The 25,091-nt window shown below is 34.5% G+C and overlaps 1 protein-coding gene across 1 annotated transcript; it reads left to right on the top strand.

Moving 5' to 3' along the window:
- The first annotated feature begins 2,539 nt into the window (after positions 1 to 2,539).
- Positions 2,540 to 24,727, top strand: LOC129232096 (UNC93-like protein). Its single transcript, XM_054866332.1, has 4 exons — positions 2,540 to 2,665; positions 20,927 to 21,890; positions 23,411 to 23,678; positions 24,404 to 24,727. The coding sequence occupies exons 2-4, from the start codon at positions 20,952 to 20,954 to the stop codon at positions 24,625 to 24,627; spliced, it is 1,431 nt and encodes a 476-aa protein (XP_054722307.1). The 5' UTR covers positions 2,540 to 2,665; positions 20,927 to 20,951; the 3' UTR covers positions 24,628 to 24,727.
- The last annotated feature ends 364 nt before the right edge of the window (positions 24,728 to 25,091 follow it).

Here is a 25,091-nt window from a genome sequence, read left to right as displayed (position 1 = left end):
AAATTTACTTTTTGGCGGATTTTGACATTTAAAAGCAAATTTTACGGAATAATCATTATTTGGAACTGGAATGTATCAAATTTCCGAAAAATTTCCCATCCATCATTTATTGAGAAATACTTGCAGTGTTATTGACTTTTGGGTTTTATTTGTCACCAAATTTCCTTCAACCAAGGCACTAGAAGAAATATATTATCAACCAAAAAGAATAAAAAGATCGTACAAATCAACTACAATCAAATTAAAACAAAAATGAATTCGTGATTGCTCAAAAATAAATCAGTAAATAAATAAAATGATAGTATTCAGCGTCCAGCCTGGCTTTCATTTGAATTTTGACGTCTTGAACTCTCAAATTATGTTTTTCCGCAATCACAAATTGCAATAGTAGGGGAATGTGGGGCAAAGTGAAATGGTGAAATATTTACTCTGCTTTTAGCGTCACCAATCTGGTAATATTTTAACTTATAGTCGCGCGTGTAATCTATTCCAGTCAATAAAAAAATACCACCGAAGGTTAAAACATATGACAATACAGGCAATTTTCAAAAAATGATATTCATTTTGCAATATTTTGTTGCAATTCAAAAAATTTTTTTTTATATTATAAAATAATAAAGTTCTTGTTTTTAACATTTTAAATATCAATTGAGATCTCCTATTACTCTGGAAAATAATTATTTAGTTAATATTAAACTTATTTGTATTTTAAATATTTTCTACAATCAGTCAAGTACGTGCGGGGAAGTGAAATAGTTTATTTTCTTTACTCGCTCATTCATTTACTAAATCACTTACGTATTCATTTATTAATTCATTCATTTATATTTCTCCATTTTGTAATTCACTGATTTATTCATTCATTAATTTATTTTCTTATTCATTCACTCTTTGAATTGTTCATTAATTTTTCTCCAAACATTAATTAATTAACTATTTTAATTTTTAGTTTATTGTTTCAGTATCTCTTCATTTAATCATTATACCTTTTATCTACTGATTCATTTGATCAAAAATATTTTCTATAAATGAATAGGAAATATTTCATTAGAAAAACATTTCCTTTTTCACTTTGCCCCATAGAAATAAAAAGTGTAAATCCTCCCCCCTTTTTTTTGAAGGCGCAAATTTACTGCCAAAAATAAAAACTACTGTTTCAATGTAAGTTTTACTATAAAATAGAATGTTCTTTCTTCATGTACTGTAATTTTCAAAATAAAATTCCAATTTGTTCATTTTGAAAAAGCTCAGCCATCTTAACCTTTTCACTTTGCCCCACATTCCCCTACTCTACTGGTTGTATTTCTACAAATGGAAAGAAAAGGAAATGGCAAAGAAATTCACACTCATAGTCTGACTGGTAGTTTTTTAAATTAAGTGGCATAGTCATTATAGTCAATTTGCACCCGTATCATAAAAGATTATATATACAGCGTATGCCATTATGATATTTTTTATTTCTTAACAATCTTAAATGGTGGGAATTAGTAATTTGGAAATTTTGTATTTTGATGAAGTTTTGCTATTAAGTTTTTCCCAAAAAAATATGATTTTTCACCCCCTCGTTTTTTAATGTAAAAACTGCTTGAGTTGAGCCCTGAATGAACGCAGACGGTTTGTAACCATGATGACGAAAATTAATCTCTCTAAATGAACATGAAAAAACAACAAGCTAGACTTTGTCTCGTCGTCATGGAAACCTGAAAAATCAGACCAACGTCAACTACGATCGAGTGGAGAAAATAATAAGCAATTCGTGATTGCCCAAAAAATATATAAATAAGTAAATAAAAATAAAAATAAAATAAAATAAAATAAAAGAAATAAAATGAATGTCTTTAAATTTTGAGTTGCTTTTTTTTTAATGCTAAAATTTAATTATTAGCTACCAGTTTGTTTGGCACTCTTGACTTCTTTAAGAGGTTTTCCACCTCCAGCTCAGGCACTTCCTATTTCGAGCTCATGAGTGCTAATAAGCGTAAAACTCCAGTCCTCAGAGGGAATGATTACGATAGTAAAATTTAATTGCAATATTAAGTGCAAAAGTGTGCACTTAATATTTGAATTAAAAAAAAAAAAGCCAAAAGAATATCTTTAAGTTTTCACGATGTAAAATTTAATTCCACTTGACCATAATAATCTTTTGAGGCGTCTCCGCTGTTCAATGCTTGTAATACGCTTCCCTGCCTTCGTGGAATGCAATTTTACAAATACTGAAGGTGAAAAGGGCTTTGATAACACACAGCAATAAAAATATTGATAAAAATCCAGTTCAGTTGCATCAGTCTTATATTTGGTTCACTTCCGTCTGCTCTGCATCCATTACGTAGCCGTCTCACTCATCGGCTAGCTCGAATTTGAACTTCGACTTCCTAAGAAACATTTCTGATAGAAGAACACTCCAGAAAGTGACCACCCCGTGAAGAACGTGTCCAGCTATTATCTAGTCCATGAACAATCAGACAAGGATTAGCAACCAGTAGGGAAGTGGGGACCAAAATGGATTACGCCATTTGTTTGGCATGAAATGAGATGCCGAGTAGTTCGTTCAACTGCATACTACTAAGAATGGATACTGGTTGAAAATAATTGTGGAATTGTATTTTAAGCGATATCTTGGAAAATATCCAACAGTTTTCAGAATGATTGCGCTCAGTTTTACTTGGTATGTATTTTATATTTGAATTCAGAATCAGATTACTTATTTATTCAACACGTAAAATTTTGCAATGATAATAACCTGCTCTATTGTGTGAGATTTTGCAAAGATATTTGTATCTGAAACTGATCGAGTAACGTTTCTGACGTCACCAACAATGAAACAAGGGGGGATTTTGGCGCAAGTTGCGCCATCAAAAAAAAAAAATTTTTTTTTTTTTGGGGGGGGGGGGTTTAAAATTACTTTTTATTTATTTATTTATTGATTTATTTTAAATTTAAATTAGTATTTATTTTATTTTGTCCTGTTTATTTTTCATTTCATTTGTTTAAGTTTGTGTGTGTGTGTGTGTGTGTCATTGGCGTAGCACAGAAATTTTCTAATAAAATAATATGAATAATTAAAAATAATTAAATACATAAATAAATAAAAAATATTTAAAAGAATAAATAAATAAAAAATATTAAAAAGAAAAAAAAAATTATTTTGAAAAAATAAATAAATAAAATAAAAAAGAGCTAAAATCAAAAAAGGGAGGGAGAGAGTTGAGGAAATTTTTGGTGGGGGGGATTTGCACCATTGACCTGGGGGGGGGGGGAGAATGGGCACCCCTGATGAAACTCGCCCTACGGCATGATAATTTGGTAATATGTTTTGGTAATGTTTGACGTGCTGGGAAATGCTTTTTTTCTTTCTTGACAAGGCTGAACTGAATTCGGTAACTTAACTGTTTCACTGGTAAGACTGTCATTTTAGAAGAATGAAGAAACCCAAAAGGGGTCAACACAATGAACGCTTTCTACTATAGAATTTAGGGTTAATCCACTCTGGAGTTAAGGTAAAAATTTCAAGTATCAAACTATCACCAAACAGGCAATTGCTTCGTTCAAATGTAGAAGCAATTTTCACTCGTCATACCTTGACGGGCGACTTTCTAGTTTAGAAACAAATGAGAATTAAATTTAAAATATTTTCTTATTGTAGGCAGTTGTTTCTTGTATTTCCAAATGTTGAGCGAAGTAGCACTTCTAAAAATGACAATCAAATGTTTTTTTCTTCTTCTTTTTTCGTAGATCAAAAGAGTTTTTCTGGTTTTGAATATTTAGCACTTCTAAACCGCGCTGTACTAATGTACACTATCTATTACGCGTACTACTTTCACAGTCTAATTAGTGTATCACGAAAATTTACAGATAAACACAGAAAGAATATCATGTAATATCACTCGTCATACCTTGACGGGAGATTTTCCAGTTACAGAAGAAAAAATCAAAATTTTAATATTTGTTTGCTTTTTGAGTGTAATAATTTTTACTTCCTTTTACAAAGTAAAGGAAGCATTGCAATCGTGAAAATTTCTCCCCTCAAGTACCGGCCTAAATTTCTATTTACTCATCCCCGAATGAATGTTGAGTGGTTATTTTGACCCAATCGCACGTGCAAATGTACCTAAGAACGTATGGACGCCCGCCATATCCATTTTGACGATCTCCGAGCTAATTACAACGAGTTTTCTGGTGACGTTTGGTATGTATGTATGTACGTATATCTCGCGTAACTCCAAAACGATATGCCGTAGGAAGTTGAAATTCGGTATGTAGACTCTGAGTGATGTCTAGTTGCGCACCTCCTCTTTTGGTTGCATTCGAATATTCCAAAGGGGGTCTTTTGCACATTTTATTTTTGGCGAATCAGTGTTAATTTAATGCATACGCAAGTGATATTATAGCTTGCTGCCACTTGGCGAAACATGCACCACACTCACCTGACATTGGACCATCTGATTTCCTTTTATTCCGATCTAAATGTGGCAAAAAATAGCCATCTGCAGATGTTTTTCTCAAAAACTTATTATTTTCTATCTATCCGGGATTGAAGATTTGTACACTGCACGGCAAAAAGTTGTTGATGACGAGGGTAGTTATAAATATACATAATTTTTAATTTATATATTTGAAAAAAAAAAAGCGTTCTGGTCCCCCTAATAGTTAAAATTTAAACTCTAACGTTCACTTTGTAAACGAGACCAGCCGTACCACTGCTCCCTACTGTATTGTTTCGGGTGCTATTTAAAACGAACAAAAATATTTTACAAGGTAAACTGAAATTTGTGTTCAAATTAACTTCTAGAAAAGTAGAGTGAACTGCAATTCTTGATTGCAAAAACGTGATTCTTTGTCAAAAACGACTTTAAGTTTTATTATTATTATTTGACATTGTTTTGAGCAATTCAGAAATGCGCAACTTAAAAATTACAAAATGTTTTAGAAAAATTAACTAAAAAGTTTGTTTAGAGTTGAGCTCTTGTAAATGGGGGGAAACGCAGTCATTTCACTCATCCACTCTAGAGCCGCTATATAGATAGGCCGACGCATCAGCTTAAGTTAAGCCATTTCGGATCGGATTTCTCATTGTTGTACTGCTAGGGTTACCACAGCAAATTTTGGATTTCGCCAAATTTGCTGAAAATAAAATTTTATTTAATGAACAATTCACGTGCCGCTAATAATTGCTCACAGTGAACAATCACCAAACGCGATAACTTGCCAGAAAAGACAACCACTCAAACACGCGCTCCGATCCAAAAAGGCTAATCTTAAGCTGATGCGTCGGCTCGTATATATAGGGGCCTTAATCCACTCATCAAGCTTTCAAAAGTATGGAACTGACGGGCTTTCTTCCTGTACTATGCAATGCATGGAGCGAAGTCAAGCGCGACACATTGAGAAGCAAAGGGATTTCAGTAGACATTTAGAAGTTTTGAGAAAATCGCAGTTAAAGATAACGTCCTAGGTAGGCTCTCATTAATTTTTTTTCTAAATCATGCTGTACAGCAGCACCTACCAGGGCTATTAGTAAAGGGTGTTTTTTTTTTTTTTTAGAGGTATAGAACTTTAAGTTGGCAACACTGTTTGATATGTGTGACATTTTGATGGCTTTCACTTGTTTTGTGTTCAGTTCGGTTTGCCATTTCATCATGAATCGACAACAAGGCGGTGCAACATGCCACACAGCGCGTGTCACAATTGATTTATTGAAAGAAACGTTCGGTGAACGAATAATTTCGCGTAATGGACCCGTGAATTGGCCTGCAAGATCATGTGCTTTAACACCGCTGGACTACTTTTTGTGGGGCTATGTGGAGTCTCTGCTCTACACCGATAAGCCACAGACGATTGACGCCTTAAAAGAGAACGTTCGCCGACTTATTACTGACATACGGCCTCTATTGCTGCAAAAAGTGAGAAAATTGGACTTTCCGATTACTTTCTCCGAGCCAGCCGAGGTGGCCATATGCCAGAAATCATTTTTAAATAAAAATGGCGAAGAATCATCTTTCGAATAAAGCAACATTCATGGCAACTAACAACATTTATTTGTTTTTATTTGAACCTAAAGTTCTCTACCTCCAAAAAAAACCACCCTTTACTATCTCTCGCCCCATGACAGAGGAGAGGTTTCCCAACAATTTGTACTGGTTATTTCAAATTTTTAATTTTACCGCGTACATCCCTTTGCTTCTCACTGCCTCATTAGTTCTCGCCGGTGTTTTGCATTTGAAAAAGCAAAAAAGGTATGATCACATAATGCAAATGCAATTTTAAATTAATCTGCAAAGTTTAAACGAAAAAAAAAAAAAAAAAAACCTGGTAGAAATAAGAAATTAGCGCAATGTAAAGTATGATACGGTAATAGGCTCAATTTGTTTTTGTATCAGTAGTGAAAGGATCTCAGTTTTTATGGTTCAATAATAAATTAATTTAATGAAAGCAAATTCTAAAATTACTACTTTGTTCATCAAGCAAAAGTCATTGCTGTTTTGGGTCATTCAGCAATGCACCACTTAAAAATGACATACAGCTTTTTAGGAAACACTAGAACCCCCTGCTAATTAATTCGACATTTTGGTCGAAACAGGTTTACGCTAATCATGTTTCTAGCACTTATAAATACTACGTTATAATATTCGCTGGTTGCTATGTCGTAACAGAATTGATGATAGGTTGAGTAAAATATCATTTAAGGTAAATCTAGAAAAATAACTTAATTCACAAATTCAACAAAAATGTTTCGGGAAATGTTGACTGTACTAAACGTCATTTCTCACCTTATTTGTTTTAAGCTAGTATTAATTAAGTCTTCTTCATTTACAGAATAAAATAAACAAACATCAATCCAGCAACTCAGCTAAAGCTTGAGCACCAGTTTTCTACAACGAAGCTCTTTCACAAAAACTAATTTTGTGCCCCTGCCATTTTGGAACCAAAATATCGGCTAAGCCAGCTCCACTTATATATTTGCCTCAGGAAAATCGACTGAAAAGTCAGCCATTTATGCTCTTGTCACTCGGGAGAAATCGCTTTTATTTCACACATCCACTTATCATTCTTGAAAGAGAATGTTATTTCTAGGTTTTCTTTCATTTCATGGAGCTGTGCCAAGCGTGACACATTTGTTCTCGCCGGCGTTTTGTATTTCACGAAGCAAAGATAAAAGATTCTTGTGGTTCAATCACATTTTCAACTGATGTACTGAAACATAGATGTAAAAGAACTGGTAGAAATAGGAAATCAGCGCGATGTAAGGTACGATACTGGTATTAGGCTGAATTTTTTTTCAATCAGGTGTGAAAGGATATCAATTTTGACGGTCCACTGATAAAGAAATTAATTTAATGAAAACAAATTCTGTAAATACAGCCTTGTTTGTTCGTTTAACAAGCAGAAGTCAGTATAGTTAGTTGGATAGCTTGTAGATGGCGCAAGAAAACATCACTAAAACATGTCAGTTGCGCCATCTAAAAGCTAAATCAATAATTGCAAACAAAAGTTCGCCAACTCACGAATACCTTTTCATTCGTGATTACTTGTCATCATTGAAAATTTTCACAACCGATTATACCAAGTTCAAATGGAAGGCCGGAAGTTATCTATTTTTCGGTGAGGAGCAATTAACATTTTAAAGTAATTTCTTTTAAAGGAATTTCTTAAGGGAAGGTTCGTTTCAAGCTTCCAAGTACACAAAAAGTAAAGAAAAAGATTTTTTTTTTTTCGAGCATTCAAGACAAAATCCTGATGTCTGTGATTCTTTTAAAGTTGTTGTCGTCGGCATACACTTTGGGCTTGGTAGTTAAAATTAATGTGATTTCTAACTAGCTAACTTTCTAACTAATTAACTAAGAACTAATTTCTTTGAACTTTTTTCTAAAAAAAAAAAAACATAACATTTTTTGTGTGCTAAAATTCATCTGAAATTCAGCTCTACTTTTAGACACAAAAAGTTTAATTTTTTGTCAAGAACTTGAAATGTTTTGAGAAATTAACCATCTTTCAAACTTTGATACATGAAAATATCGCATTTCTACAATGATATAAAAGCAATGGCAAAGGTAAACTTTCGTCTACAATGTCTTTTCCCCATAAAACCTGGATTCTTCGCTGCGGCTCATCTTTACCTTTGATAGCTTCTTAGATAGGAGGAGATGGGGGTACGTTGAGTCGCTTTTCTACTTAGCATTTTTTTTATCTCATCCACAAACTCAATGAGCAATTTGATTTTCCGCCATGAGGTTCATTAAAAATTTCTCATCATCCCAAAGTGTTTTTTGAAAATATTTAATTTATTGGTTTTTATATAGTTAACTCCCGATTATCCGCAGGGCGGATCATCCACGAGTCATTTAATAATGAGGAACATGTTCTGTTTGATCATGGATTGTACACTGTAAAAACGATTCAGAAACGTTCCTAGAACATAATGGGCAGCTGATGTGTCCAACTTCTACCAGTAACATATCTGGCAAAATCCAGGAACGTTTTCGGCTAAAATTCAGTTACATTCCTGATATGATCCTAGAAGCCTTCTGAAAAAAAATCAGAAATCTTCCCGTTTAAAGTCAGTCGTGTTTCTGGAATATTAGAGCAAACTTAGGAAGTTATGATATAATAGCTTGACATCTTCCTGATTTATCAAGGAAGTTCCAAGAGCATCATTGCAAACATGGCCAATGCTAAGGCAAAATTGCTGGTTAAGTAACGAGAATTCAACTCGCCTGCAATTCTAGCAAAGCAACGTAGTCCACACTTATTCGCCGCCTTTGGGCGCTTAACTAGCATGGAGGACCGTAATTGCACTGAAGCCGATACACTTTATAAGTACGCTCAGTTAATCTTTAAACTGGGAGCTAACAATATTTTTCACAACAGTGAAAAGTTTGCATTCGTGCAACTTGTAGCAATTCAGGAAGCTTTTTGACAATGATACTTGATTTTTCCAGGAAGTGGGTAAAAACCATTAAAATCGCGAAACGTAACACGAAAGTACTCAGTAACGTTTCAGAATTTTTTTTACAGTGTATGTCATTTGGCAATCGGCCAAGTTTAGACGATTCCATCTGAATGAATCTAGCAGGGAAGAAAGAAAAATAGCAATGGGATTTCGATGCACGCGTTTCATAATTTCACTAGAGCATTATTTATTGTCTTCATAGAGGTGAAAATGAGAGGAAGCAAAAGGAGTTTCTATGAAAACAACAAAAAGAAAATGAAATATTTTCATTTCATTCGAAAATTTAAAAGCAAAATCGTGAACTCAAAACTATGTTGTAAACAAAATAAATCAATTAATATATATTTATATATTCAGTAAATTACCGCCCATTAGCCAGGAACAATAATATTGTAACGGATCCGGCGCGACTTCCACTTTCTTGAAATGAAGACACAGTTCTTGATAAAAACACAGGAGCTTTATTTACACTATGTACAGGAGAAATCGTTAACAACTGCTAAATTAATCATCAGCAATTAAACAAATATCACACCACACCGTAAACTCAACGGTTACACACGTATTTACTTCCAAATACGAAAAACAACACAGCAAAATGCCTCGCAATAAACAGAGCTAATACACTCTCAGTTCGAATTCTCAATCGAAACTGAACTGTTTATCACGCGGGACGCCTTTATAAACATCGAAAGAAATCTCTCAAATATTCCAAACGCTTCTGGAAAATAGTAGACCGTTATCAAATTTTATCAATGAAAAAAAAAAGAAATAGGGGGTTTGTATACTTTAGCCATATGTATAGGGGTTGTATATTCATTACGGGAAACTATTTACAGGTTACGTTCTACAATAATTACTATTTACAGGATTTGTAACAATATGGATCGAATATAGTTTTGATTTAAGATTTAGTGCGGTGAATAAATTGTCATTTAAAAAAGAACTGAGTCGAAGTAATTTAGATGCAAACGCGCACATCGTATCAGAAAAACTACCATCCCTGAAAGGGAATAGACGTGTCCATTTCCGCCTGTAAACCGGATATTAGTCCTTCCATGCAATCGATGGTCAGACAGTATAGAGACATATTTAGAGTTCATGGAACATTATTTGCCTGGCCTACTGGATGCTATTCCTGATTCGGAGAGAGCGGAAATCATTTTTCAACGCGGTGGTAACTCTGCTCATTTTCAAATGCCGTTCGGAATTTTCTAACTGAATAGTATCTCCAATGTATTGGTCTTACGGGCCTTATTCTTTAGCCACCTACATCGCCAGACCTGTTACCAGTGGACTTCTTTTGGAAATTCTAATAAGAAGTATACAAAACAGAAATAACCAGTCTGCAAGAAATGCGCAACCGGTTTGATGGAACAGTAGTAAAACTAAGAAATGAAATTGCACTAGGAGCAACGGTTGTTTCAGTTTGCAAAAAGGCGAAAGCATGCATCAGGTGTGGCGGCGATCAGTATCAGCATTTATTGTACTCTTCGAAGATTAATCAAACTTACTCATTGAGGGGGTTGCTTACTCATTGTTAGGGTAAATTTTTTTATTAATGTTTTTTCCTTTGTTGAAAGCACGGGAAAGTAATGCTTTTTTATTTCTGCTCTTGTGTTTTTTCACTTAATAAAATATAAAAATTATTATTTCGATACAAAAGTATCATTTCCTTAAACAAGGAAATCAGCATGCTTACGCGAAATTGAAAGTTTAAAACAGAAAAATGCGACTCTTCGCTGGTTTTCTTTTTTCAACGAATGCAGATTTCTACACTGTTTCAAACAAAAGCCTAAATTTCTGCTGAACTTAAAGCCCAATATGATTTGTTGTTGTATCATCTGAAAGCTAGTGAAATGGGTCAGTTTTTGGTAGATTTGACTGATTGTAGCTCAAACGGTTGTTTTTGAAAACGTCAATTGAAAACTTTGGCGCAATTTCAATTCTGAGTGTGTCCAGCGTTTCAAAGCTTGTAGCTCGCTGTAAAATGAGACTATTTTGATGGAAAAGGTGTCAATTTGTAAAATTTAATCTGCTCTTTCCAAATATGTACTTATTTTCCTTGTAGGCGAAAGTATCGTCAAATACAAAGGTGACACCTCTTATAATTTTGTCTCATAAGTTTCTTGTGGAACATCTAGAGTCCTTCTGGGGGATATATTCAAAGTAGTTTAAATGTGGAAGGGTCAATTTTTCCAACAAAGTCCTGGCAGTTCCGTAAAAACCATTGCAAAAGCTTATTGCTCGAACTTTAACTAGCGTTGAATTTATTTTTTCTATTTCCACCGGGAATGCCGATAAACATTAATTTGCGTTTCTGGTTTTCATGTCCAAATTTTGTTTTTATCGAAAAATGTTTGCCCATTCTCTTCGGCGATTGCAAACAAAAGTTCCCTATCGAGTTTCCGCTTCATTGACAAATGTTGCCTCTTATAATAAATTAGACTTTGAATTTTATCGTCTTACATTAAACGACAATCACAGTATTTCTGCTGACACTCTCCTTGCAATATGTTGTCTTAGATATACAGTCGGACCTCCATATATCGAAGTAGCAAATTGCTGGAAAAAAATTCGATACATAGAAATTTCGATACATGGAAACAATCTTATTTTATATTAAAAGTATCCTAAAACATTAATATAAAAGCTAACTTTCGTGTATGAAACCCAATTTTTAATTTATACGAGCAACGGATTAAATGAAAGTTAATTATTAATAAATTAACAGAAATTACATTTTTACGCCAACCATGCATCTTCATATTCTTCGGGGCAATTCAATTTGATCGCAACATTAGGGGATTTTCGTTTTAACAATGTGATCGAGAGAAAAGTAAAAAATCAATCTACTTAACTTGAATGATTTTCACTGAAGCTAAGAAGACTAGAAATGATAATCATCAAACAAAAGGGATAACTTGAAACTGATTTTACATTGTTACTGGTTACAGCTAAGATTTGAAATGAACTTGAGGGAATTTAAGAACTTCAGAACGGAACAACGACTTAACTACACACCCTTCAACCCCAGATTTATTATGAGTTCCGTAGCAACCTTTAGTGAACGTAATTTTTTCCTCTATCCTTCCATTTTTCATGAGACAAAGTCTAAAGTGGAAAAAAAAATCTACGAATGTCTCGAAAAAATTTCTATATAATGAACATAGAAATTTGCTGGGATTTCGATGTGTGGAATTTTGATATATGGAGGTTCGACTGTATTTTTCAAATGTTTGCCATTAAACAATACGATCTATAAGATGTCTTGAAAGATTAATGAACCTGTAATTACTCCTTCATTGCAATGCGAGACATTCTGTGGCTGTTTTTACGTGTATAACAATAAGCAGTACGAAACATAAACTGGTAGCGAGGAAAAAATATTTGTTTAAAAAATTAGTATAAATACATTTATGCATAATTTATGGCCTATGTCACTCAGTACGAATGCACCTTTCATATAGTGAAAAAAAATGTCAAATAGGTGCACTGGTTCTGGAGATTACCTCGAACATATAAACAAACAAAAATCCGCTGTTTCTCTTTATGATATTAGTATAGATTTTGTCCATGCTTCCAATTTGGATGTCTTTGTATTCAGCATAGTTATTACCAGAATTATATGTGAAAGCAGGTCGAACTGCGTATACAGCCAGAATACTTAGGTGTTGTGTTGTTGATCTTACCTAACGAATAAGAGCTCTTCCTCTCATGAGCCTCTCTGATCGCTCTGATACAGACTCTCGAGCTCTGTATGCTCTCATGCGTTCGTTAATATCTGCAAGTCCCTCTGAACGTTGTGAAGTTGATCTTACCTCACGAATAACAGTTCTTCGTCTCATGAGCCTCTCTGATTGCTCTGATGTAGATTCTCGAGCTCTGGATGCTCTTATGCGTTCGTTAGTATCTGCAAGTCGCTCTGAACGTTGTGAAGTTGATCTTACCTCACGAATAACAGTTTTTCGTCTCATGAGCCTGTCTGATTGCTCTGAGGTAGATTCTCGAGCTCTGGATGCTCTCATGCGTTCATTAATATCTGCAAGTCGCTCTGAACGTTGTGAAGTTGATTCTTGAGATATTCGGGATGAAGGAGCTGTTGACATTTGCATTAAACGACCTTGCCTCTCTTCACAACTTTCGTCAACCCATCTTCTAATAGATTTGTTCGCCGAAGTATGTATGCTCCGTTGAGATTTTCTTTTAGGCATAGTTAATTTCAACACAAGACAGTTATATTATTAGTTAATGCGTATAAGAACATAACAATACGAAACTTAAACTGGTAGTCAAGGATTTTCTTCTAAGCGCAGCAATTTTCGATAAAATAAAGCATAAATAATTTTTTTATGCATAATAATAACATAATACAAAACTTAAAAACTGGTAGTCATAAAAATGTCCTAAGTAATAAAAATAATATAGATGATTGTATGCATAATTTATAGCCTGTGCCACTCTGCAAGAATGTGCCTTTCATACAGTTAATGAATTTTTTGAAAAAGTGCAGTGGTTCTGGCGAATATCCGGAGCATTTAAACATACAAAGTAAACCCTCTATCTTTATAATATCAGTATAGTTAAAAAAACTTCAAAGGAAAGCTCGAAATGCATGCAAAATTAGAACTTTTAGAAAGAGATTAATATCGGCTATCTTTACTAATTGAATTCAAAAGTTAATTTGCTCGAAGCGAGTCTCAGTTACATTTCGTTTAAATAAATTTTGGTGCATAAACACTCCGCGACTCGAAATGGTTTGCAATGTCCACGGCGAATGAATGCCATGTACCTTATCCTCTGCTACCTCATATGCATGTTCAAGTTTGACGGTTCTTACTCTGACCTCGTGAAGTTAATTTTATTTTTTTTGAGCCGTTTCCAAACCTCAGTGATCAACTCAAGGAGAAGCTTTAAATACTTTGGGAGTACTACGGCGGGACAATCGGTACTTATGTTTACGTTTATAAGAATAAAACGGTACGAAACATAAACTGATGAAATAGACAAACTATTGGTTGAAAAAAAGGTATAAATACATATATGCATAATTTACAGCCTATGTCACTCAGTAACAATGCACCTTTTCATTTTCTGAAAGAATTTTTCAAACAGCTGCAACGGTTCCGGAGATTACCTCGAACATATAAACACACAAAAATCCAGTCTCTGTCTTTATAATATTGTTACAAATTCTGTAAATAGTAATTATTTTTGATTAATTTGTCGTAATCTAGCTAAATTTGGCGGTTATTAAATTATCTTTCATCTAAAATTATTGTAGTAACGTAACCTGTAAATAGTTTCTTGTAATGAATATACAGCCAACATTCGGCTGAAGTACGGTCCCCTCATTTCTGAATGATAAAATCTGTGAATGAAAAGAAAATACGAGAAGCATTTGGAATATTGTAGAAACTTTTCGATGTCTATAAATATCCGTGCCGCATGATAAAAAGTCAGTCTCGACTGAGCCTTTGGGCTGAGAGCATTTATTTTGCTCTGTGTGTATTAGCTCTGTTTATTGCGAGGCTGTGTTGCTTTTCGTATTTGGATGTAAATCCATGTGTAACCGTTGAGTTTACGGTGTTGATTGATATTTGCTTAATTGCTGACATAGGCGGATTTACGGGGGTGCCAGGGGGTGCGCCGCACCCCCAAAATTTTTGGTTGGATTTTGAAAAAAAATTAGTTTAATATATTTCACTCAGAAACGCAGTTGGGGGGGGGGGGAATTCATAGCTACTATACTAGTAAATTTACTTGAATCCAGTGTATCACCACACGTCGCTAGTGCAAGAAAAACATAACTGTGCTCATATTAAGAATTAAAGTAATTTTATCCATTTGGAAAAAAAAAACCTAATAAATAATTTCATGCTAAATAAAGAAACTTCTCAAACAATTTATTGTTCAGTGCTGTGTTATTGTATAGAATAATTGGTTCTGTAATTGGGTATTTATTTGTATATCGATACAAATTCTTCTATTTTAAAACAACAATGGCTAATAAAGTCCAAAAAAAAAAAAAAAAACATAGCTATTGCAAGAAACTTTATCAATAAAATCTACACCGAAATCAATCGAAAACCAAAAATTTTAAGATAAATAATCAAAAATTTTTGAAGGAGGACTTCCGGACATTTTGCTGCAGTTGTGCATCCAGAGGGGAAGGGGCACAAGACTGGTGACCTTCTCCGCAAAATGCTGAGTAGATGTTTTTAAAAAAATATTCTTTATTACTGAAGAGAAGAAAAGTTCTCATTTTGGGGAAAACGCAGTTATTTTACGAAAAAAAAAAGAATGTTGGGAAAAAATCTTACTAGTCCTCAAAATGTTTCTTCTCCAAAGCCCTTTCCCCAGTTAAAGTTATTACAGAGTATCTCAAATTTCGTTTCTTGGGCTTCACTTTCGCAAAATTTCCAAGGAAGATCTTCTAATCACCTAAATACATCGAAAATCGTTTAAAATTGCGTTTTTGGAGCTACAGTTTTGAAAAACTGCAGTGTCCCCTAACGTTACCAAATATGGTCTTACACTTATGTGTTTAAGACTTTAATTTTGGAAAATATTCGAACAAGGGCCTCTGACACCCCTTTCTCTATTATCATCAAAGAGTGTTAATATTTTGGTTTTGAAAACTACTATTAAAAACTACTATTTCGAAATATTTAAGTGAGAGAATCCTTTTTTTTTTTTTAATACCATGGATTATTGCAGAAGAACTTCATTTTTAGGACTTCAATTTCGAAAATTTTCCAGGGGAGAGCTCCAGAACACCCCGTCCGGTAACAGCATCAAAAATTGTCCTCCGTAGTGTTTTTTGGAACTTCAATATGAAAAGTTAAAGATGTAGCGTGGGGGAGGGGGCGGGGTTACGTATTTCTATCTGCGTTTCAAAAAATCGATTGGAGACGGTCTATGAGTCTCATTCATAACCCAAACTATAAATATGGACTATAATCACATTTTTAAGACTAAAATTTCTAAAAATAGCCTTGGAGCCAAATGTACCTTTCTTGCCTCTAAAATATCACCAAGAACTGTAAAACTGCCTTTTCAAAACTACTATTTTAAATTTTTTTCTGGGACGTGAATCCCATTCCAAACCAGTAGCTAGATTCACCCATTGCTTCTAATATCGACTTTCGTTTCAGAATTTTTCTGCAGTTTGAAATGTTAAGATTTGCTCATCCCCTAATCTTACTAAATATGTTTTACATCGCGTTTTTTGGACTTAAAAGTGTGTCCCGCCCTAAAATTATTTTCTGATTTCGCCACTGCCTTGTAATTCCGGGAATACCCCCCCCCCTCCACAGATTCCTGTTATTGTTGCACCCCCAAATATTTCGACCTAAATCCGCCTATGATTGCTGATGATTAATTTAGCAGTTGTTAACGATCTTTCCTGTACAAAGTGTAAATAAATCTCCTGTGTTTTCTCAAGAACTGTGTCGTCATTTCAAGAAAGTTGGAAGTTGTACCGGATCCGTTACAATATTAGTATAGATATGATACAAAAATGTTTGGACATTTATTTACTTTAATTCGCGAAATTTTGAAGAATGCACAAGAAATATGATATTAGGATTTCCTACGCCCTCTCCCTCAACACTTACGTTGGAGAAAAACCATCAGTTAAAGGTTAACTGAACTTTTCAAACAAATCTCGGTCATTTAAGAAAAGACAGGAAACTAGAGTTTTCAGAGTGACCACAGGCCCAGCAGCATGTTCCAATATATCAGGGTTCTGTGCAACAATAGTAATACGTATCGCAGAGGTGAACCAACTGCATGGGGTTTCCCTGTTGTACTTTCACTTTGAACGGGGTTGAACGAGTTCACAGAACTTTGCCATTTACAAGTAAAAGGAGGCAACATCTCAACCCTAGAAGTACGTATTCTTGTAGTCTAGAATCAGGATTATATTTCACAGGACAACAGGTATGTACAGTTGCAGCGTTGATATGGATGCCCCGATGGGAGGTCACGGGAAGTCACTGTCACACCACCTATCAAAAAGAATCCTTATTCGGCAAATTTCGTCTGACGATTCGGTAAATTTGGAAACAGCATTGCAAAAAAAATTCAATTTTTAAAATTTTTTTCATAATGATGCTTAATGTCTTGTCTTATTGGGTGCAGATATATGTAAGCTCACATTTTATAAATCGGTAAAATTTGAAGTTCTATTCGGCAGTTTTAAACTTTCCCCTCCCAAAAACTTATTTTCGTGGCGCCCCTGAACGTTAAATCGTCGCCTCAGAGCAACAGTAAGATATCTAATGCCAGAAATAACAGTAAAATATCTTACTGTTGCTCTGAGGTGACGAAATGTTTCTTTTAAAGCTCAGGTTTTATAAACCCCTTAAAAACTGTTATGAGGTTCTTAAAACTAAGAAGAAAAAAATTACAATCGTAATATCCCATTAGGGTCATTTCACAGAATTTTGCCAAAATATAGAATCCACAACATGACATTTTTTTTTTTTTTTTTTTGCAATAACTACTTAATTTACTGTTTGATTGGCAGAAAATTTTATGTTTAGTAAGTCCTACTAGCACACAAGCTCAAAATAAGACAATGTGCTTTTCAAAGAGTAACTTAAACAGTTATGCAAAAAAAGTGTCATGTTGCGGACTTTACATTTATACAAAACACTGTGAAATGGCCCGTCAACAAAACTGCTCTAATTTTTTATCGTATCCAAACAGAATTTAAAAAAATAAAATAATGCTAATAATTAAAATTCAAGAAATGAGGAAAAAAACATTTTTTGTAATTTTCACCATTTGTATTCAATAATTCATTTTTTGCGCATATTCTAGTACATCACAATTTTTTTCTCTCCAATGATTAATGTTCGAATCAAATCCATAAATTGGATCAGGATTTCTCGAGGAATAAAATTTCTCCACAGAACCAAACGTAAATTTATCAACTATCAAAGGGACCTCTGGCCCTCAAAGTATGAAGGACTGCTTGCCAGGCGCCTTGCCTTCTATCTAAATTTATGGTTAAAAAAAAAAAAAGAGTTTACTGTACGCTGGAAAACAATTTAAAATAAACGGGGGGGGGGGGGGGGGAGGGATAAATAAATAAATAAATAAAAACCTCAAGCCCATTTCTGACAAATTCTGGTTTTTGGCTATCAAGAATTGCAGCCAGATGATTACATTGCGTTGCGTATCCTAAAGTTACACTTTTGCTTTCATTTCCGATTACATTTTTAATTTTTTATACATACTAAGCGTGACGAAAATAAACACTTATGAATCACATTTTTAAAAAGGTTTGTTCCAAAAGTTTTCTATCCATGACACACATACACATCTGCAACGAAAAAACTTTCATTGCAACGAAGTAATAGGTTCATACGTCTTCGCCTGCGTACTGGATGTTCCCCAGACTAGTGGTTAAACCGTATTGGTAATAATAATTTTCTGTTAAATTTATATTCTGATAGTATTGGATATCATAACTAATAGTGTTTTTCTGTGTTTGTATTAGTTCTCTGTTAGCAACTCGCTTTTTACCTTCACTGTCAAAACAATTAAGAAACATTCCTGGAAAATAATAGTTATTTGATGTGCCCAATTTCTACTTGCAAAAACCAGGAGCGTTTTCCGCTAAAAGTCAGTTACCTTTGTGAATTTATCCTTGAAACTTACTGAAGAACAGAGGCGTGCGCAGAGCTTTAGTAATAGGGGTACCACTGTTGGTCTTGACCACGACATCCAGTACCACTCAATTCCTCTTCCTCTCGCAATAACACTACTCCATTTTAAATTAATGCTTTCTATGGGTTTTGTTTATTCTTCATTTTTATTTATTTTTCTCTCTTTTCTTTCTTTTTTCCTTTGAGCAAATGGGGGTGCCGCCGTACCCCTGGTGTCTCCCATGCGCACGCCTATGCTGAATAATTGGGAAATCTCCCCTGGTAAAGCTAGTCAAGTCTCGGGAACCTTCAAGAAACATAATGTAGCTTTAATGTAATTGAGTAGAACCTTTCTAATTAATTTATCAAGAAAGCTCCAGAAGCATTAAAGCAGCCTTGGCCAAGACCAGGAGAGTAATGCAAGTTAAACCCTAGCATATCCTTTGCCTGCAATCTGTACCTTGCAAAGCTGCAGCTATTCAGTAATTTATTCGTTCTCAGTGGGAGCTTGGTTAATCTGGTCGGGCGGTAACAGAACTGATACACTTACTAAACACGCTATGTCAATCTTTACACTGGTAGCAAAAAATATTTTTCACAACAGTGAAAAGTCTGCATTCCTTTATCTTTTAGCAGTTCAGGAAACTTTTCGACAAAGATACTTGATTTTATAAAGAAGTGGATGAAAACCTGAGGAATCCCGAAACGTTAAACGGTTAATTTGTTTTTAAAAAGTAGCAATTGAAGAGGCATAGTAAAAATTATTTATTTACGCATAAGTTTTGCCCTCACTTTCCCGTTATCGAAACATAAGGTCTTAAATTCTGCCGAAATTTTATGATAAGTCGCCAAATTAGCGAGTTTCGATGAGTAAGAGTAAACATCTTTCACACGCTTGCAGAAGCGGAGCAGGAATTAGTAACTGGAGAGAGGAAGTTCAATCACATTGGCCCAGGAGGCAAAGATCTCAAGTCACATGGTTCAACTTCGATGAATGGGAGACATATCTTATCTGAAGCGAGTGGAAGACACCATGTTTCTTCCAATATTTTACTTTCAAATATATCACGTAACTTGGGATCCTTTCTTCAAGAATTGAAGGCTTTACTCTCTCCACCTTTCATTCGATCTCAATGATCAATGTCCTGCCTCATGCAGAAGGGGAAATCTGGTGCCTTACCTTTCTCGCCCAGTCTTTAAATTTGGTGCTTTTCTTAAAATTTCGGCTGACTTAAGATCCTTTATCTTGATAACGAATGGCCCGATGTACGAGGGCAAAAAACTGCTCTTGCGATCACTACCTCTTATCAAACTTTTTTCATTCTTACAATTTTCGAGTTGTTCCCTGGTTAGCATGAAAACTTCAGAAATATGCCGTTGAGCACGTTAACATCTTATCCCCCTTTTTTTCCATAAATAGGGAAATAATTTGCTTCTTACTTTTAAAACATACACATTTTTACATTTACAGTAGAACCTCCATTAAGGGACACCTCCGAATAAGGGACACCTCTAATTAAGGGACATGTTTTCTGGTCCCAGTCCCTTTGAATGGGAACTTCCATGTACTTACCTCTAATTAAGGGACACTCTGTGTAAGGGACAATCCCAAAACAAAAAAATAAATAAATAAATAAAAAAAAAATAATAATAAAATAAATAAATAAAAATAAAAAATGCAAGAAATAATGTGCAGGCACATGAGAAATAGTGGATTTATTGGAATTCAAGTTTCACTTTTCCTCTAAAAATTGATTGAGATAAGTGTGACATAAACATATGTGAAGGAAATAAGTAATGTATTGTAAAAAAAAAAACCTTTTTGAAATTGACATTTATTCAAGAAGGTTCAGGGCCGACGAAGAGAGCACAGTAACTAATTAGCTTGGTATATAAAATTTTAAAAATTTGAACATTAATTATAATTCATAGTATTACATTGTAAATTACATAACATAAAGCAAATACATGTAATAAATTACTTCAAAATTATTTCTGTATGTTACAAAGCTTTGCCATTGCAAAAAATTTTATTAAATTTTAATTAATAAACTAATATAAACTTAGAAATTTGAATAATTATGAATTTTATTTGTCATAATTACACATCTTCAGTATTTAATCTCAAGTGTTAATAGTTAATGTTTACTGTGGTATTATACTACTAAGTACACAGCATATGCATCAATTCATCCACCTCCGAATAAGGGACACCTCTATTTAAGGGAAAAAATGTCTGGTCCCCTTAGTGTCCCTTATTGAGAGGTTCTACTGTACTTTTAAAAAGTTTCTTTTCTTATGCACTTATTTATTTTTACAGTGTTCGCTAACACTTTGGCTTAAGGATGAAGATCAAGGAAAAAGCGTCTCGGTCAGCCCAGGGTGATGTTTCTGCATCTGCATCAGCCAAAGCTCATCCGCCCACGCCACAAATGAGCCAATGGCGGATCTTGAAGAATCTGGTCGTGGTGTGTTTAGGGTTTCTCTTCCTCTTCACCGCCTACCAAGCACTGGCCAACCTCCAAAGCACCATGAACATGGAGGACGACATAGGAGTCGTATCCCAAAGCGTGATATACGCTGTCCTGATTGTGTCTTCAATCTTTCTGCCAAAGCTCGTCATTCAGAGATTCGGATGCAAGGTCACCTTGGTGATGTCCATCTTGACATATGCTCCGTACGTCGCTGCCAACTTCTACCCACACATGTGGACATTCGTTCCAGCAGCTGTCCTGGTGGGGATAGGGGCGGCTCCTCTGTGGTCGGCAAAGTGTACTTACATCAATGAAATCAGTTTCATGTACTCGAGTCATGGGAAGGAAAGCTCTGACGTAATAACTTCCAGGTTCTTTGGAATCTTTTTCATGATATTCCAAAATACTCAAATCTGGGGTAATCTCATATCGTTCTTTGTTTTGAGGCCAACCCCTAGAGACGAAACATTGATTTGGGGTAATGAGACATTTATAAACAACGACACTTTATTGTGTGGAGCAGATTTTTGCAGTGGTATCAATGAAAATTTAATGCCTCCATCCGTTGAGAAACGACATATGCTTGTAGCCATATACATCTCGTGTGTAATTTTAGCTGCGATCATCGTGGCCTTGTTCCTAGATCCGCTAAACACAGAGAAATCGAAATCTAAAGAGGGTGAAGATAGTGTTTTCGCTAGAAGCATTGCAACACTCAGACAGCTGAAGAAGGCGGACCAGATACTGCTAGTGCCACTGACGATATTTAGTGGGATGGAACAAGCTTTTATTCTTAGTGAATATACTAAAGTAAGTTCCAAAAGAATTATAGTTAGAAGCTATTTCTGTTCATTATTAATTTGTGTTTTCAAATTATTTCATTATTTTGTTTGGGTTAAATAAATATAAGATAACGCGCGCATTACATTAATAAAACAAACCTAAAAGCAATATACCAGACAGTCCATTTATCACATCCAGAGGCTGCAGTTTTGTTCTTATTAGAACTCCTCAGTCTGGGATAGTGAATAACAGAGTTGGAGGCAGATGTCATCTCTTTGAAGTTGAGAGCGTCAACAAACTGGTAGATAAAGAGGATTTATCTCAATCTTACTGCTGCAAACTTAAATGTTGCAAAGACTAAGCCTTAGACAATGGAATATCTGGAAAACTGGTGAATTGCCAAAACTTTTGTTCAATTCTTCCTACTATTAGCTCACATACTCCGTATCTTGTTCAAATATTGAAACTTAATTTAAACTTACTTCCTGTAATCGGATTCTTTTGAAATTTGAAATCCGACCTCATACCCGAGGACAATGCACTATTCAATAATCAAATTAATTAATTAACGATTAATTATTAGTTTTAGACCACTAACTGTTTTCACAGCTCCATCCTAATTTAGTTTCCATTAATTAAGTAGTCAAAGAGTGGCAACAGTTGTTTTATTTGTTACTTAATTTCATGTTGGTTTTATACATACTTTTTTTAGCATTGCCATTGCAAAAAACAAACATACAAGTAAATAAATAGTGCAGAAGGTACTTAAATTAAGCAATGGGGTTGTTTCCTTCATTCAAAAATAGTACTTTTAGTCACTAAAATTGATAGAATAAGCAAAAAAAAAAAAAAAAAAAACGTGAACCCAGAAAATTTTTTCCTTTTCCCAACAGTTATTTTTTAAATTAACTTTTTAAAATGTCCGATTTTGCAAACAAAGCGTGGTCTTGATGACGTCACAAATGATGCTCTTTGGCGCATTTTGTATCGCGTTCCCACGTAACGATAATGAAGAAGCGAATTAAAATTGCGCTCGACGCTTGCTATCAACCCTATCGTTGCCAATACACGTGAGTAAAGATGCGAATTAAAAATTTTGCTTTGTGAATGGCATTTCATCATTTGTGATGTCATCGGCAAGAAATGTAAACAATGAAAGCGCACGGGTTTAAGTAATTTTTTTAAACATTAAACTTAAACAAATTATTTAAAAAATGGTTAGATCCTATGTTTTTAAAAATGTTCTTTCAGAAAAAAATACTTTTAAAATTTTGGAAACGACCCCATTGAAATAACAATTAAAGCTTTAGAGACGATAATAAATTTTAGAAAATAATTGTGATGCACAGCAGATGACAAAAATTCAAATATTCAGTTGCACTAATAAAGAATCTTCGTTTTATTCGCAAATCATTATTTTAGGAGTAATGAAACAATTAGAGACCTGCCTTGTTTCATTTCCTAGCAAATATGGGGGAAAATTTCGCACAGTACTGAATATCTCAATGTTAATTTACGAACTTCTAATCTCGTTTTATGTTCTATAGGCTTACGTCGCATGTGCCTGGGGTTTGTTCTACGTTGGACTCGTGTTTATCTGCTTCGGCGTAGTCAACGCGATCATGTCGTACTTGTCCGGGAGATTGATAAAATACGTGCCAAGAATGGTACTCATGATGACCGCCGCTGCTGGAAATTTGGCCGTTTGTCTTGTGCTACTGTTCTGGTATCCAACTTCCGAACACGCCGTGTATTTCTTCATCATTGTTGGAGTCTGGGGCCTGAGTGACGCCATCTGGCAAACGCAAGTTAACGGTAAGTATTAAAATCTACCAATCAATTTTCTTAATCTTTTCTTAGTCACGGACTCTCTGACAAGGTTAGTTTTTTCTTAACACGGTTAGTCGCATTCTACTTAAGAGTTTTTTCTAGGGGCGCCAATAGAAGTTAATTCATTAGAAAAAAATTTTGCTTTTCACTTTTTCCCATAAAAAAAGAAAGTGGTGAAAATCCCCCCCCCCTTTTTTTGAGATATATATATATATATATATATATATATATATATATATATATATATATATATATATATATATATATATATATATATATATATATATATATATATATATATATTGCTAAAAAGCTAAAAATGCAAAACAATGTTTCAATGTAAGTTTCATTTATAAATACATATTATTAGCCCTTTATGTACTGAAGTTATTTAGTCCGCTGAAGTCATATGAAATAAAGTTGTCTTTTCGGAAGGGTTGAGTTTTTTTCTTTTTTTGATGATTTTCATATCAAAAACAAGTTTTGGCCTGACTTAGTTCTTTTAAATAGAAAGAGTGATGTACAGAAAATTATAAATGCCAAAAAAGTACCTACTGTAAACATATATATACATTTTTTTAATTAGAAAAATTGGCGTACCCGCTTTGGGCGTACTTCCTCTACATTTGGCTTATAAAAATAATTATTTACAATTTAACTTAATGATTATTTAGTAAAACAACTTTACTGTTGAACTGTGATTCTTTCAGCGTACTACGGCGTCCTCTTCCGCTCCTCTGAGGAGGCCGCCTTCGCCAACTACAGGCTGTGGGAGTCCGTGGGTTTCTTTGTCGCTTTCGGCTACAGTGGCCTGCTCTGCGTCACGCCCAAGATCTACCTTCTGATTGCCGCCCTCTTCGTCGGAATGCTGGGGTACGCGACGGTCGAGACGAAGACGCGTACCCGGAAGATGGTGTACGACGTTTCGAAATAGGTGACGTATCCCCCGGAGGCATATAAACAACCTTTACTCAGTTAGAGATCTTATAATTTTATTAGGATTCCTGATACTATTATAAGATCTCGCCTGGCCAGCCGACGCAAATGTGTCAGCCATGTTTTTCCCCGATCCAACGTAATGAACAAATTTCGTTCCTCAGAAGTTATAAATTCACGTTTGAATGTTTTAGATTATCACCCTCTCTTTTCATAATGTCCAGAAAACATGTTTTGTTTCGAAATGAAACAATAATTAGAGCGTGAAAAAGAAGTTATACAGAAGACGGATGATGTTTTCACACGGTAGCCAATCAGCAGTCTCCAAATTTTTACATGGTCTCTAGCAGAGTAAAGGTTGTTTATATGCATTCCGGAGAGAATTGAATGCTGAAAAAACACTTTTGATAGCACTATTCAGACCACTCACAACGAAATCATAGACTGTCTTACACAATACAA

Source organism: Uloborus diversus, unplaced genomic scaffold, assembly GCF_026930045.1.
Source record: "Uloborus diversus isolate 005 unplaced genomic scaffold, Udiv.v.3.1 scaffold_1065, whole genome shotgun sequence".
Classification (NCBI taxonomy): Eukaryota; Metazoa; Arthropoda; class Arachnida; order Araneae; family Uloboridae; genus Uloborus; species Uloborus diversus.
The sequence above is the reverse complement of the archived record's forward strand: the minus strand, read 5'-3'. Positions and strand labels throughout refer to the sequence as shown.